Source organism: Clytia hemisphaerica, unplaced genomic scaffold (genome assembly GCF_902728285.1).
Source record: "Clytia hemisphaerica strain Z4C2 unplaced genomic scaffold, Clytia hemisphaerica genome assembly, whole genome shotgun sequence".
NCBI classification, from domain to species: domain Eukaryota; kingdom Metazoa; phylum Cnidaria; class Hydrozoa; order Leptothecata; family Clytiidae; genus Clytia; species Clytia hemisphaerica.
This window is the reverse complement of record NW_027104271.1, coordinates 10,504-26,205: the sequence shown is the minus strand read 5'-3', so window position 1 is coordinate 26,205 and position 15,702 is coordinate 10,504. Positions and strand designations below refer to the sequence as shown.

Here is a 15,702-nt window from a genome sequence, read left to right as displayed (position 1 = left end):
AAAGATTAAACGTGTGTGCATGTTTCGTTCATTCAATTTTTGACGACATTTTTGGTCAAAAAATTGAATTTCGATGGCAATATTCAATTTTCAATTTTCGACTTAAAAAATTGAAAATTGAATTTTGATTGCTAGTTTCAATTTTCGTTTTGTTTATTGCCAGAAATGAACTGAAATTTCCAGTATCATCTTTGATTTTCTAATATAAACTTCTTGCATTGAAAATTGAAAATAATATTTTCAAATACTGAAAATTGTGTCGTGAGAAATTGAAATTGACAAAACCAAAACAATTTTTTATCACGCTTGTTTTTCCACGAAAACAGATGCTCAAAAGTAGTGTTTCATCGGTTTTATTGTTATTTGTTGCTGTCTAGTTTCCAGGTCTTTTGCAGCTTAATTTAGTTTTCGGTTCTATAAATACATTATGGCATAAATTTCACGCTGGAGCAATTTCCTTTACGTAATATTTAACTCTTCGGATACTCTTTGGTCTTTGTATGGCCTTTTCTATTTGACTACACTCTTTTTTTATAAGAACAATTTCAAAAGAAGGCTGGAAATTGGCCTAAATCTAAGAACATATTAAGAACCCGGGGGGGGGTACGGGGGTACTAGGGCAAGGTGGGTTACGGGGATGCTCCGCTGGATAGGGTACCTTTTTTAACCTCCACGAGTCCCAGGTAGGGCCGCAAAAACACCAAAATAGAAAAATCAGTCACTCGTAGGGTCTCTATTTTTGGAAAATTTGGAGAAAAAGTAGAAAATTTTGGAATTTTAGTCCCGTTCAGGGTCACTTTTTTCGCAAATTTCGAGTCCCACGTCGTTTTTCGAACCTCAGCGGAGCACCCCCGTCGGTCGACAAGGGTAGTACACCCCCCCCGGATTAAGAACAATGTGAGCCTCAGATTTCAGATTTTAAAAAGGTACTGACTTTAGCCGATTTTTTGTTTATTAGAACACCTATAATTCGGCTGAGTCTGGATGTGCTTATTCACTCTCGCCACTTCCATTTCAGCTCTTAATGAAGTAAACGCGTGTGTAATCGATACATTAAGAGAAAAATTAAACTAACAAAGAAGAGACTGAATAAAACTATTGTTTCCTTTGTCTTCTTTGTAACTGGTTGTAAATCATTTTCAACTTCAATTTTTTTATCCGAGATGTTTTTTTTACAAATTGGTTTGGTTTTGTCAAATTCAATTCTTCACGACAAAATTTCAGTATTTGAAAATATTATTTTCAATTTTCAATACAAAAAGTTTATATTAGAAAATCAAAGATGATATTGGAAATTTCAGTTCATTTCTGGCAGAAATAAAAATAAAATTGAAACTTTCAATCAAAATTCAATTTTCAGTTTTTTAACTCGAAAATTGAAAATTGAAAATTACCATCGAAATTCAATTTTTTGACCAGAAATGTCGTCAAAAATTGATTGAACGGAACATGCCTGCATGATTAAACCCAAAAGGGTTTTTTATGATTCACCTTCATTTATAACACCTGGGAAAATAAAGATGTATTGCATGAAAAAAATCAATATCACTCATGACTTTCCATTGAAATAAAATTGAGAAGACTATAAAAAAAGACTAAAACCTTCCAACTGATTTTTAATTAGTACTGATCCAGATATATAACTTGAAAGCTGGACTAGAAAATTATATCATTGCCCCATAGAGGACTAAATCCAATGCATGTGTAACTCATTGCTAAAAAACTAAATACATTTACTTACATTTAGAAAAAATATTGGAAAAATAATACCAGCCTGTGCTCAGAAAAACTTATTACATAACAACAAGTGAAAATATGTGTTCAAGTAGAATTGTAGAATTTAAATAGAAGCGCTTTTGGGGTCTTCTAGTTTGTTTACATTTGGTAATTTTGGCCCACATGTTTCCTGGCTCTGATGACTTGTTTGGACCATCTTTCCAGGCAGCCAGGGACAACCTGGATACAAAACAAACATCCAAATAAATACAGATTCGATAACAATTCTCCAGACAAAAACAACAAAATTATCAATCGATTTTGCCCATCTTAAATCAAAATGCCAAGAAGTTTTAGAGAGTGCCCAGGAAAACTAAGGCATAGGTGGTCACAATCAACTTTCCTACTACCCATAAAAATTATGTCTGCAACACAAAAAATTCATTCAGAGCAATACAAGCCAGAAAGAAATTGGTCCCAAATTTTCAAAATTTCAAGCATGCCTCGTGTCCGCCATCTTTACTCCCAGAATATAGAATGATTTTCCTCGATTTTCTCAGGGGAAACCCCCAGAAGATCAAAAATTCACTCCCCAGTCTCTTTTTCACAAAGAACTCACTGGAAAGCTTTATTCAAGGACTTTTTTCTTGAACATTGGTTAACCTGTACGTAACGCCATTTTGTTTCGGCCTTCCTTCTTGCTCAACTATTCTACAGCCTTGCTTCTTCAAAGGGTGCCGAATTCAAAGGGAAAGAATAGGAAAACAGCGAGCTGCAGCGGCGTTTCTTATCCTCTTTTCCCAAATCTCTGGTGGGAGCTTTCATTGTTGCAAAAATTATTTGTAGTCAATTTTTTCTAATCGCCATAAATAAGGTTTACTTTGAAACTGACGTCAGATTCTTATAGTTCCTCTCAATAAAACAAAGTATTGTTTCTCTGCACGGGTTTGCACACCCTCTTCTCACAAACCCGGTGGGATTTTATCAGCCAGCGGGGATAAAAATAACGGACCAAAACTCGATGGGGATTGGATATTCCCATATTTTTATGACTAAAGATTTTAATTTCATTATTTTCTAGCCTAAAAATTCAGTTGGGATGGAAAAATAGCACAATATTTTGCAGTGAGGTCAATCCTCAGTCGTGAAGAAGTCTTTAATTGAAATCAAATTTGAAAATAGAAAATCGAGTACTTACAACCTAATCTAGAATATCTCTTGCTGCCTTACACAAAAAGTCATTTTGTCACGGTCGATAGTTCAGCTATTATTAGACGCTCTCAGCTAACACTACCAGCGCAATCGATTTTGAAAATGATTTGGGTCCTTTTTAAACTAATTATTTATGATGTCAATATTCAGAACAAACACCTGTAATGAGGTTTTCCAAAAAGTCTTCAAAAGTAATTATGAGCTGTTTAATCTAGTATGCCATTAGTAGTAGATAATTGTAAAATTTTGTGGTATCAAATGTGAATTATGATTTCAGCCATACCCTTAAGGCTATAAAAAACAATCATTTTTATCGGATTAAAGGAATATTCGCAGAGTTAAACTTGTTCCAATACTTTTTCTCTAAACGCATTGTTCATTCTGGATTCACTTACACGATCAAATATTGTATGTCATTGTCTCGCAGCTTGACAGGAATCATAACCATTGCATAGTAATGTTGAAAAAGTCTTAGTCGGTGCACCTCGAGGATCTTTTATCAGACCTCTTTTTATTTATTTACATTAACAAACTCTCTGAAAATATTTACAATTTTGGCTGATGACTTATTCTTGTATTCTTAGACAATTTTTGCTGTTCTCAAGATCTGAAAAGTGACCCGCAGAGCATTAGTGATTTGGTTCATCAATGGAAGATGTCCTTCAACCCTGATCTTCCATAGCAGGAATTTGAAGAGTACTTTACCCGGCGATAGTAGTTCAGGATCAACAGAAGCATCTTCATTGGTTTCAATAAATGACTGTACTCCTACTCTTTCGAATATTTTTCCTCATATAAGAGAACGAACACTCGCTGCGCTCTATTGTTAAATTGGAATCTCTAATTTTTCCTAAGCAAGCAAAAAATGGCGTCTTTAGCTTTGCGTCCAATTTTAAATGGCGGATTCAAACTAGCGTTTTCTCGTTTCCCATATTAGCATTGAAGAAAATCACCTGGACCGCGCAACTTATAATAGAGGTAACTAAATGCTTTGTAATCATACAGGAGATACAACTTTTGCACTTGGCTTTAGCCCATTGGTACCCGTACTCATTTCTGTCAGATCGCCTTGTTTTACGTTCAATTAGAACCTGTGAAAACAAGGTAAGGGCAGCAGAAAATATGCCGCGTCTAATTAGTTCACGCAAACAGCACCTACCGATAGAAATCACTGGAAATCGAAAGGATGAAAAAAAAATTTTCAAATAGGGGACAATTTTCCTTGGTAGAGGATGCCTTGAGGTATGTATATCTGAAGTTTCTAGTGTGGTCTGGCTCTTTTCACTGTGGTCTGGCGCTTTGACTTCAGCCCATTTTTCATGTACTCAACTCGACTAGTTCTTCAGGATCAGGTTCTTTTTGTCTTTCACTTTGTTTGTCTTTCACTTTGTTTACGTGATCAGCCAACATTTGGCGGTTAATTTCGAAAAGTTTGCTTCTAGTTTTGATTTTTTTTTTATTACTTCATGGTGGTTTTGCAGTGTTGCAGTGTTGACAGAGAGAAAATTTCACAATATTAAAGAGATCGTAGCTTTAATGCTGAAGACTTTTTATCTGTTCTTAGTTTTATTGAAATGGGTGAAATAAATGAGGAAATCAAGAAGTTGGATAGGCAATGTGCTGAGGAGGGCCAACAAGCAAGACAATCAGACTCGCATGTTTTAGGTCACATTGTACGAGATATCTACACTGGATTTACTTCCTTTTTTTTTCTACTGTATCTGCTTCAAGTGATGAGTTTTTTTCTGTTGTGTGGGAGCTGTTGAAGTGTTGGAATCTTTGAGTTTGAAGGTCAGATGTTTTGGTATCTGATGGAGCTTCTACAAACCGTTCATCTTTATAAACTTCAAGAATAAGGAAGCTAAAGTCCCTTTCTTCAGCATTAATCTATGTGCCTTAGATAGAAAGGCACTTTTTCATTTGTGAGTACAAAACAATTTTGAAAACTCTCATGGAAATAGAAGCACCAAAAACTCGTTTGTCTATTATATCCAGAATGCATATAATTATGTGTAACTAATGTTTCTCTCCATCTTCAGATCTCAGTAATTAAAAAATACATTCCTTAATGATGATTTGTTTGAAATATTTGTTCAAAAAAATGATTGAAATTATAAGGTTTAATTCCTTTCCTTGTAACTATGGGGAAGTGAGACAGAGATTTGAGTCGAATAGAGTTGATAAATATACTAAATGTTCTCTTCTTGCACCAAATTCATATGTTGACTGAAACCACAGCCGCCATCTTGGATTTCCATCAAAAACTGCCTTTTCCTATCCGTCAGACAAACATTTCTCGGGCCGCGGAAGAGCGTTCTCATACGCCCAAATTCATAAAGGCGACACTCTCCCCGACTTTAAATGTTTGCCCTCCTCGATTCTGCAGCTACGAGTGACGAATTATTCAGTAGTTTAGGAGTTGTTAGTTGCCTAACACTGACGTGAGTTTCAAAATTTCATCGGGAACGTCCGATACAACATTGTTATCTTGAATAACAGTCCGAGATCAATCAATAACAGTTCATTTGATTAATAATTAAAATATACATTTGGTTGTTGAGGGTATCCATTTTGATACGTGTTTGGAACACCGTTGAAGCTTTGAGTACCGTACGGAACTGTAGGGTACGTAGGTTGATACATACAGTTTTGTTGGATTGGAAACATTGGTTTTTGAAAACAATAACTGAAGTAGTTTGAAGCTGGCTGCGTTGTGTAATAAATTGGCTGATTTGCTGACAAATTATAGATCGACGGTTGACCGGGTACATCGTACGTAAATACCCGACGTGGTCTACGTTGTCGTCGTTCAGGGAGCTGTTCGACGGGTTCTTCTTCACCAGATGATTCGTTTGCCGTTTCAACGTTCTCGTCGTCTTGAGGAACGTCAGGCTCGTTAGGAACCGTCTCAGGATCGTTCTGTACGCGATGTTGTACTTCGTCGTCCATTACATTATCGTAGTGTTGCACCAGATGTAACGGAGGTTCGTCGTCACTTTCGGCGTGACCTTCATCGACGTGTACAGGAGGTTCCTGTCGTGGTGGTTGTCGTGCGTCTCGTTGTTTCTTTGGCTTTTGCCTCTTCTCCTGTGGATCTAAAATAAACTCGTTGCCAACTGGCATAATCATGTTGCGGTGAACAACACGAGGTTTAGCAGCAGCATGCTTTTCGTCAACGACCGTGTAAACTGGGCTTTGACTTTCTTGAATTCGGTAGACTCTACGTTCCCAATGACTACGTAGTTTTCCTGGACCACCGCGTTCTTTCACGTTTTTCAATAATACTCTGTCTCCTGGTAGTAGAGGAGCAAGGCATGGTTTCTCAGCTTGTGTTCTCGTATCGTTGGCTTTCTTCTTGGATGCTCGTTCAAAGGNGTTCGAATTAAAGAAACCTAATTGTACATCTGTCTATTTTCCTTATAGAGCAATGTTCCGAAATTAGCAAGTTGTCAATTATTTTGGATAACAAATTTTAAGCCTAGCCGAAAATTAAAAATAGTGTAGTGTTTCTGGGTTTCTGGAATGCGGGTGAAGCAAAAAAGCTCTCATGTGGCCGGCCGGAAAAATTTTTTTGCTGATTTTGATAACTTAAAACCATTGAAATAGAACCTTAAAGATAACTTTTATGTACAAACAAGCAAGCCCTGTGAATACTAATGTATCAACTACTAACGAACAAAACTTGATCTGCGGCCGGGTCAGTAATAGATTTTTTGTTCACCCGGTAGGTTTGCAGAAACATTATAATAATAAATCTCTTTTACCATCTATAAGACATATAAGACTATAAGGTACATCTAAGGAAAAATATATATATCTTTATGAATATTTACAGTAATAAAAAGGGTGTCAGGAAAACGGCCCCCCGGAAAATTGCCCCCTATTTTTCCATTTTTCGAAACTAAATCTAACTTAATTTTCAACATTTGGGAGATTTTGGATTACGCAATTTTACGTGATCGCGTCTTAACGGATTAAGAGATCTAGAATATTTTGGGGCTATATTTCGGTCCAACGGTTGCAGGTTGCAGCCGTAATTTTCATCAAGTTGACGCTTTTTATAATATAAGGAATAATGTGGTTTAACCATGGAAAACAGAGAAAGCGTTTTCTCTGTTTAGCGATAGTCAATTTCAATGTGTTTTACTTTAGGCGTACAAACTTTCGCGAGCAGAAACTTTCGCGAGGACGAAAAATCGCGAAATTCACGACATTTACTTTCGCAAATTTAACGGAAAAATATTTTTCGCGAGCATAAACTTTCGCGAATCAAGACGTAAAATTGAGAATTTTCATATGAAAAAATGGCTTAGAGGGACTAATACTTCTTAGATTGGCTTGAAACATTTGTCCTTTGACTTATTAGTCTTTTAGCAGGCTAAAAATAGCCATAAAAGTTACATTTTATTCAAAATTTGAAGTTTTACAGATTTTCTATTTTGTTAAGAATTTTTCGCGAACATAAACTTTCGCGAATGGCCCTTCCTAGAATTTTTAAAGACATTTACTTTCGCGAAAAGGGCCAAAAATCGCGAAAGTTTCTGCTCGCGAAAGTTTGTACGCCTAAACTTAAAGTATACTGTATTTCTTTCGCTATTCAAGTATTTTCTTTATGATTTTACAAAATTTCTTGGTCATATGGAATGGATAACTTCATTCTTACTATATTCCTCACGCTGACCATTGATCTGCTTTGCATGTTTTATTTTTTTTTATTAGGACCCAGTTAAGAACATTCAGACTGAAATTTGGCAAAAATTTAAGAGTATCGTAATAACATACCCGGCCTGACCCCCGTTTACTAGGTACCCTAAGAGTAATTCAAAACTACTTAATTTTACAGCTACAATGGCCATTTGAAGTTTCATTGGATTTTATAAAAAAGTGGAAAAAAAGATGGCGGGGGGGGGGGGGCAATTTTCCCCCGCCGGGGGGGGGGGGGCAATTTTCCTAGGGGGCAATTTTCTAGGGGGCCAATTTTTCTGGGGGCCAATTTTCCGGGGGGCCGTTTTCTAGGGGGCAATTTTCTAGGGGGCAGTTTTCCGGGGGGCAATTTTCTCGGGGGCAATTTTCCTAGAACCAATAAAAAGACCAGTAAGCAGGGACGGCACAGAAGTGTGGGGGGGCAAAGGAAGTAAAAAGGGTGATTAAGGGGGTGTGCCTGATGTCCTTGCTCGCTGGACATGTTTCTCTAATATAGATTTAAATGAGATACGACATTCAACCTCATGCCAGTTTTCTATTAGAGTTCGACAAAGTTCAATCTCCTCTGACTTTTCATTGTGGTGGTTTCTCTTGAATTTGATATTTTTGCCAAAAATAATTTGCAGTAGATTTAAGTTGCTATCAATAATAATATCTACTACTCTCCGTACGAAGCTAAAGTCTATGTTATTGGTTGGGTGGTTGAACATATCATATATATAAGAGCAAGTGGATGAATTCACTAACGTTTGCCTGAATAGCTTAAGTTTCCTTTCTTCCAAGAGACTTGAGATGTCAGGGATATTGTAGATTTTATTCAAGAGATTCTTGCTATTTTTAGAGACGTTGAACAGTGCTTTTAGGCTTGACCTGGCCTGCCTGTTTAAAAATTCTAATTCTGTTTTTGTGTGATACGAGTATACGAGTTGCGAGTTACGAGTTATGAGTTAAGAGTTGCATTTAGAACCACGAGTTGCGAGTTACTTTTTACGAGTTACGAGTTACGAGTTGCATTTTAACAAAATAAAATCGCGAGTTACGAGTTACGAGTTGCATTTAAACTCACAAAATTCGCGAGTTGCAAATTGAAAATGCGAGTTGCAAATTAAAAGTGCGAGTTGCAAATTATAAGTGCGAGTTGCAAATTAAAAGTGCGAGTTGCATCTTAAAAGTGCGTGTTACAAATCGAAAAGTCAGTAAGAGTGAAAATTTCTATTGATAAAAGGAAAGATATTTTTTAAATGATTAAATGATTATTGCTGCTCACTATTATACATAAGAAGAGCAAATATTTGGTGGAGAAAGAAAAAAAATGTACATAAAGTATTTACATTACATGAGTGTAAAGAACTGTAGAGAAAAGTGCTCCCGGGCGGGGGTATGTAATAGGTTTGGATGCGTTGTTACTAAAAAGGTTAACACGGGGTAATAGGGAGTAACAAGGTAACATGCTGAGAATGATGGCTGTAAGGGGTTGTTTCACCTACAGTAATTATAAGATCACATGCAAAACGTGTACAATCATGGTCGTAATATTTTAGAAAAAAGGGAAATCCCCACGAATTTTCAAAACTAAAAATGATTTGGAAGTGCTCTAAGTTAGGTTGGAAGGATAGAGTTTTAACTCTGAGTTTTAACGCTAGATTTAAGACTTTAGGATCTGAGGATCCAAAAGTTCAAAAATGGTCCAATACGGCTCAGAATATAGCCTGGAAATCTATAAACCCGTGCCAAATTGAAATATCCGATTAAATTTAAGAGATGGCCCAAAATCTCGCCCGAACTCCAAATTTTGAAAAACAAGGAAATAAGCTAAATTCTCAATAGACTTTTAACATGATTGTAGAACAGCCATTTGAAAGCTATTGAAGCTTGAATAGGTTGTCGATTTCTATCCTTTTGTGTTATCGATCCGCATCATTTATAAGTGACAAAACCCCAAATCAGTCCTTCGTAGAGTGCCTTTTTCGAAAAGTTTTGGGGAAAAGTAGAAAATTTTAGAAAATTTTGGATTTTCAGTTCCAATCAGGGTCACTCTTTTCGCAAATTTCGCAAAATTTTTGAAAAAACGAGTCCCATGTAGAGTCATATTTGGAACCTCAGCGGAGCATCCCCGTCGGTCGGCAAGGGTAGTACCCCCCCCCACCCACGGAGACAAAACCTTTGCTGGGATTGCTTAAAGAAGCTTTATATTTGACCATCAGATCATTATTTCATAAAAATAAGTGATTTTATCAACATAAGGACAATAGAATAATTGATTAGAATTGTATCTATAAAACTGCCCTTCCCAAAGCCTCTTGACAATATTTATCTATTTATATCAAAGGCATCCCATTCATCTGTACAATTAAAATATTTGGTGTAATAAAGCTTGCAGGTATCACACTTAAGTAGCCTGTCAATAATTTTGTCAAAAAGTGTCACTTAGTCTTGAAAATGACAGGTAACGTCCACGTTATTAAAAGCAACATTAAAGATAATTCTCGATACACGTTTTTTTTTATAAGAACAAACTATTTAAGAACATAAGGCTTCGAGGCCCAAAAATTTAAGAACATTTTAAGAACATTCTAAGGCTTTTGGAGACTTAAAAACATGCACTTAAGAACATTTTTAGGCTTCAAATCCAAAAAACTAAGAACATCCGAAGGCTTCGAAAATTTTTGACGTTCTTATAAAAAAAACGTGTAGGAAGAAACACGCGCATTTCCTTTCAAAACTAAAGTTATGTAATGCTCTGTTTTGTTTTTATACGAAAATGAGCGAAAAATGTGTGATTTGAGCATAGATTTGAGTACTGGTTTCACAACTTTAATCACAAAACGTATCCATGCTTTGCCTTGAGTTTAGCTTTTTTTGTGCTGTTATTATTTAAGATAACAATCTCAGACTTGATTTTAATTTGCAACTCGAACTTTTAATTTGCAGCTCGCACTTTTGATATGCAACTCGCACTTAATATGCAACTCGCACCTTCAATTTGCAACACGCACTTTTAATTTGCAACTCGCGAATTTTGTGTGTCAAGATGCAACTCGTAACTCGCAACTCGCGATTTTATTTTGTTAAAATGCAACTCGTAACTCGTAAAAAGTAACTCGTAACTCGTGGTTCTAAATGCAACTCGTAACTCGTAACTTGTAACTCGTAACTCGCATATGAAAAATCCTCGTTTTTGTGAGATCAACAAGTTCTAGGCCATAAAAGAGCTTTGGTAAGACTATTGAATTGTAGATGCTGATTATGGCGTTTGGGTGACAGTGCCTTATGCCAGAGGTTATAAGTGAGGTAACTACAGACCATAATTCTGATATTCGAGATTCTTTGTGCCCGCTTAGAGAGAGTTTGTCATTTTTAACACACCAATGGAAGCCAAGATGATTTAGTGTGTCCTGTGGATTGATTTCGGTTGATTGGAGGTTCAGTTTTGGATTAGTTAATTTGCTTTGACCAGAAATAACAAATTGAGTTTTAGTTTTTGATGGATTGAACTTTAAACCTTTATCTTTTCCATGTTCCTCACATAAACTAACCATAGATTGCAGATGTTTGAGGGAGGGACTCATGAGTATTATGTCATCAGCATATGCAATGATGGCAGTACGTAGTCCATTCGGTAGTGAGCATCCGATTTTCATACTTTTGACGTTGGTGAGAAGGTCTTCTGTGTATATGTTGTATATAAATATGGTGATAGGATTCCACCTTGACGTACTCCTTGAGTGAGTGAGAAAGTTTTAGAGTGGTTAGCACCATAGCAGACAAAGGCTGTACTGTTCATATATAGTTGAATTAAAAAGTTTAGTATTGCATTAGGTATGTTTTTGTCTAGCAATTTTGTAAATAGGTTGTTCCAATTACAACAATCAAAGGCTTTTTCAATGTCCAAACTACAAATATATACGGGTGGGTTCTAGGAAAATTGCCCCCGAGAAAATTGCCCCCCGGAAAACTGCCCCCGGAAAATTGCCCCCCGGAAAATTGCCCCCTAGGAAAACTGCCCCCTAGGAAAACTGCCCCCCAGAAATGGCCCCAGAAAATTGCCCCCTAGGAAATTGCCCCCCGGAAAATTGCCCCCCCCCCCCGCTCTTTTTTTCCACTTTTTTATAAAATCCAATGAAACTTCAAATGGCCATTGTAGCTGTAAAATTAAGTAGTTTTGAATTACTCTTAGGGTACCTAGTAAACGGGGGTCAGCGGGGTGGATTGGAAAAAAGGCTAAAACAGCATAATCCGTACAAAAAAGAAGTTTCAGATTCCGAAAAATTGATAAGCGGAGGAGGGGTTGGATCAACAATGTCCTGGGTAGAAAATTTTCGAAAAATAGATTATTTTGGTGGGAACTTTTTTTGGGGAATACTGTAATTAATTTTTTAACTGTGGTTGGAATTAATTTTAGAGAATGACAGCGCAAATCTTTCCTATTTCATCTTATTTTGAGCAACTTTGTTGAATTTCAGGGGTTATTTAGCCAAGAAAACTGAAATTTTAATTTTGGTGGGAACTTTTTGGCGAGTTTGTAAAAATTAGTTTCCCTTAGCTTAAGATAGCACGGATAGGGCGCTTAGGGTTAAGAAATGGGGAAAGATTTTTTTGAAAGTGATTTTATTCCTCGACTATCTTTCTCTACCTCATACAAAACTTGTAAAAGTCGTTTTTGAGGCGTCTTTTTTCTTTAAGAAAAAACTAAAAACTAAAACATGCAAAGCAGATCAATGGTCAGCGTGAGGAATATAGTAAGAATGAAGTTATCCATTCCATATGACCAAGAAATTTTGTAAAACCATAAAGAAAATACTTGAATAGCGAAAGAAATACAGTATAAAACACATTGAAATTGACTATCGCTAAACAGAGAAAACGCTTTCTCTGTATTCCATGGTTAAACCACATTATTCCTTATAAAAAGCGTCAACTTAATGAAAATTACGGCTGCAACCTGCAACCGTTGGACCAAAATATAGCCCCAAAAAGTATTCTAGATCTCTTAATCCGTTAAGACGCGATCACGTAAAATTGCGTAATCCAAAATCTCCCAAATGTTGAAAATTGAGTTAGATTTAGTTTCAAAAAATGGAAAAATAGGGGGCAATTTTCCGGGGGGCAATTTTCCTAGGGGCAATTTTCTAGAGGGCAATTTTCTGGGGGGCAATTTTCCTAGGGGGCAATTTTCCGGGGGGCCGTTTTCCGGGGGGCAATTTTCCGGGGGGCAGTTTTCCGGGGGGCAGTTTTCTCGGGGGCAATTTTCCTGACACCATACGGGTGAGCCATTGTTATTATAATACCTGATAGTGTCCTGAATGATTAGCTCAGCGTGGATTGATGAAGATGCTTTGACAAAACCAAATTGAGAGTTGTTGTGGTCGGTAAGCTGAGGACATTTTTCAAGCATAATAAGTTCCAATATTTTTGTAATGATGGGAAGAAGGCTGGTTCCTCGATAATTGTTTGGGTCGTTTAAAGATTTCTTATGTGATTTCACGAGTGGCATTATTATTGAGGTGCTCAGTGATGTAGGGATGTGTTTCGAGTGAAATATTCTATTGATAAGTTTTAAGATTATATTTTTTTATTTTCGCCATATCGTGAGTTTTTGGTCTACCTTCATAGACATAGTTGGAACGGTTTCATCTCCTCCAGGAATTTAATATATCGAAACAACATAATCTAATCAATATTCTTTAAATTTTCTCTTTTTCTAAACAAATTATAGGATATGAATTTGGAAGTTTATAAAACACAATTTGCACCACAATGTAATATAGTGTTAAACGTTTTGAGGGGAGATGAAAATTCGAGGCTTTTAGTTTTGGGCTTTCACTTCCAACCAGCTATTTCACTTCATGTTCTCTCTCTCTCCCTTTGGTTGCACTCCATCTTTATGACTTTCACAAACACCACCTGCCTGTGATTGATAAAGTGTGTGAAAATTTGAACATACGGGGGAGTATCATCAAGCCCCGTTTAGTTCATAAGGGTAGCATATGGTTTTTCTCTATTCTTCTATTATTCTTTTGGTAGACGAGGACAAAAGAAGTTATTTTTATCACGACGACTGTTTGAAGGTAGAGCGAAATTATGAATCATATTTAGAGATAAAGAAATATTATAATTTTCCTTATGAAATTTCTAGGGGTAGAATATAATATTGTATGTTTAGAAAATAGTTCAGCTTTTTGATGTACTTATTTCTGTAGGGAGAACGAAATTGAATATTTTTGATCGAGAGGGCGAACACAGTAACGTTCAAAACGAATATGGAAAGTGAATTATTTTGTAACTTTTGCGAAGAGTTGTTTTGCAAGCCACTCAATTTACCATGTGGTCACAATATATGCCAAGCTTGTGCTTACAAATGCGTCAACGAAACAAAACAGCAACCGACCCAGGCCCTGAACGAAATATCTGCCAAATCAATGTCTTTACCAAATCGACGTCGAAAGATCAGCGAGAATACAAATTTATGTCCGGGTAATTTGGCTAACGATCGGACAGATTGCTCTTCCGATGATAGTGGATATTTAAGTATGCATGAAATTCACGCTTGCTTACATCAGCAATTTCATGGTCCCATGGTCTCGATTAAATGCCCATCATGTGCTGTGAGTTTTGTTTTGGATGATCGAGGAATTGATTGTCTACCTCTAAACATAATACTCGAATCACTTGTTGAATTATATAAGTGTAAGAATTCAGAGATCGATTGTCAGCTATGTGAAGCTGTACCTCCGAATAAAGCTACCTCGATGTGTGAACAATGTCGAGTCTCATATTGTGAAGGTTGTCTGAAAATCTATCACCCTAAACGTGGACCACTGGCATCACATACTCTCTCCGCACCATCGAACAATCAATGTGTTTTGAAACACCGTGGTGGAGTTTTGAAATGTTCAGAACACGCGGAGGAGAACATTAGCATGTATTGTGTTCTGTGTAAAATGCCGGTCTGTTATTTATGTTTTGAAGAAGGAAGACATTGTGGTCATGAAGCAAGAGCCCTGGGTACCATGTATAAAGAACAAAAGGTTAGCATTTCAAATGCTCGTGACATATTCTTTTATAGCCGAAAATGTCGGTTCGTGACATTGCTTTCGTCCCTTAATTTTGGGACGAGTTTTTCCCGTGCTTTCTTGTGTAAAAAAGATTGCGTTTTATTTCTTGAAAAGAGAAAATTTTATCATCTCGGGAGGCCTAACCCAATAGTTTCTGTGAAAGTATTGTGATATTTGAAATTCTAACTTTTGTTACATTTAGGTGGAAATGACGAGTCGTGGTGATCGTTTGAAAGATAAGAAGAAAAATTTAAATGATTTCATTCAAACGCTTGATGTGCATGTCAGTAAAGTTCAAGTAAGTTTCTTCTCAATCTCATACCCAGAGCTACTTGCATCCCCTTTTTTTATATTACTGATGGACGAGATACAATCAAGAGTCTTTCTACTATTGAATATCTTAGAATAGAAGCTTTAGTAGTTAGTATCATTTCCCCGGTCCTCTGAAAATATTAGGGTTTCAACTGTAGACTGTTTCTCTTTTTCTTTCACGCACAATGGAACTTCGTTTGACCGACTCTACTTTGGCGTGATAATTTTCTGGCTGTGAAAAATTTCCTGTATACTTAGAATTCATTAACAATTAACATTGTGAATCGAAACTAATTTTGCCTTTCTTGAAAGCAATATGAAAACTCTCTTTTAACTCCTAGGAAAATGGAGTTGATTTCGAATCACGTGTGGTGGCTCAAATTGACGAACTGATTGGTGCATTGGAAGAAAAGAAAACACAACTTATAGCTTCCATCGGAGGTCGGGTAGCTGGGAAACTCGACATTTTAAACAAACAACGTGAAGAATGTTCAAGTAATCATCGTATGATGACTGGTCTTCTAGCCTACGTTGATGAAGTAACGAAAGAGGAAGACCCAGCTGTCTTCTTATTGATCTCAAGCGCTCTTTCGTCAAGGTTAGTTAAGTTATTGCATTTTTCAACTCAATAAACTTCAACCGTAGTCACGTGGACAGGCACGTGCCCTTTGATTTCTTAATTACCACCCTAAACTTTTTTTTT

The 15,702-nt window shown here is 36.6% G+C and overlaps 2 protein-coding genes across 2 annotated transcripts in view; one reads left to right on the top strand and one right to left on the bottom strand.

Annotated features, from left to right (window-relative positions):
• The window catches only part of LOC136816675 (condensin complex subunit 3-like), a 177,505-nt gene that overhangs the window by 157,230 nt on the left and 4,573 nt on the right, over nucleotides 1–15,702 (bottom strand). The gene's annotated exons all lie outside the window — the stretch shown is intronic.
• LOC136816668 (E3 ubiquitin-protein ligase TRIM9-like) lies at nucleotides 13,538–15,597 on the top strand (the record flags this gene model as incomplete). Its single annotated transcript, XM_067072995.1, is given in 3 exon segments — nucleotides 13,538–14,660; nucleotides 14,890–14,985; nucleotides 15,341–15,597. Coding segments are annotated over 3 exon segments (1,121 nt in total), but the record flags the coding sequence as incomplete, so codon positions are not given.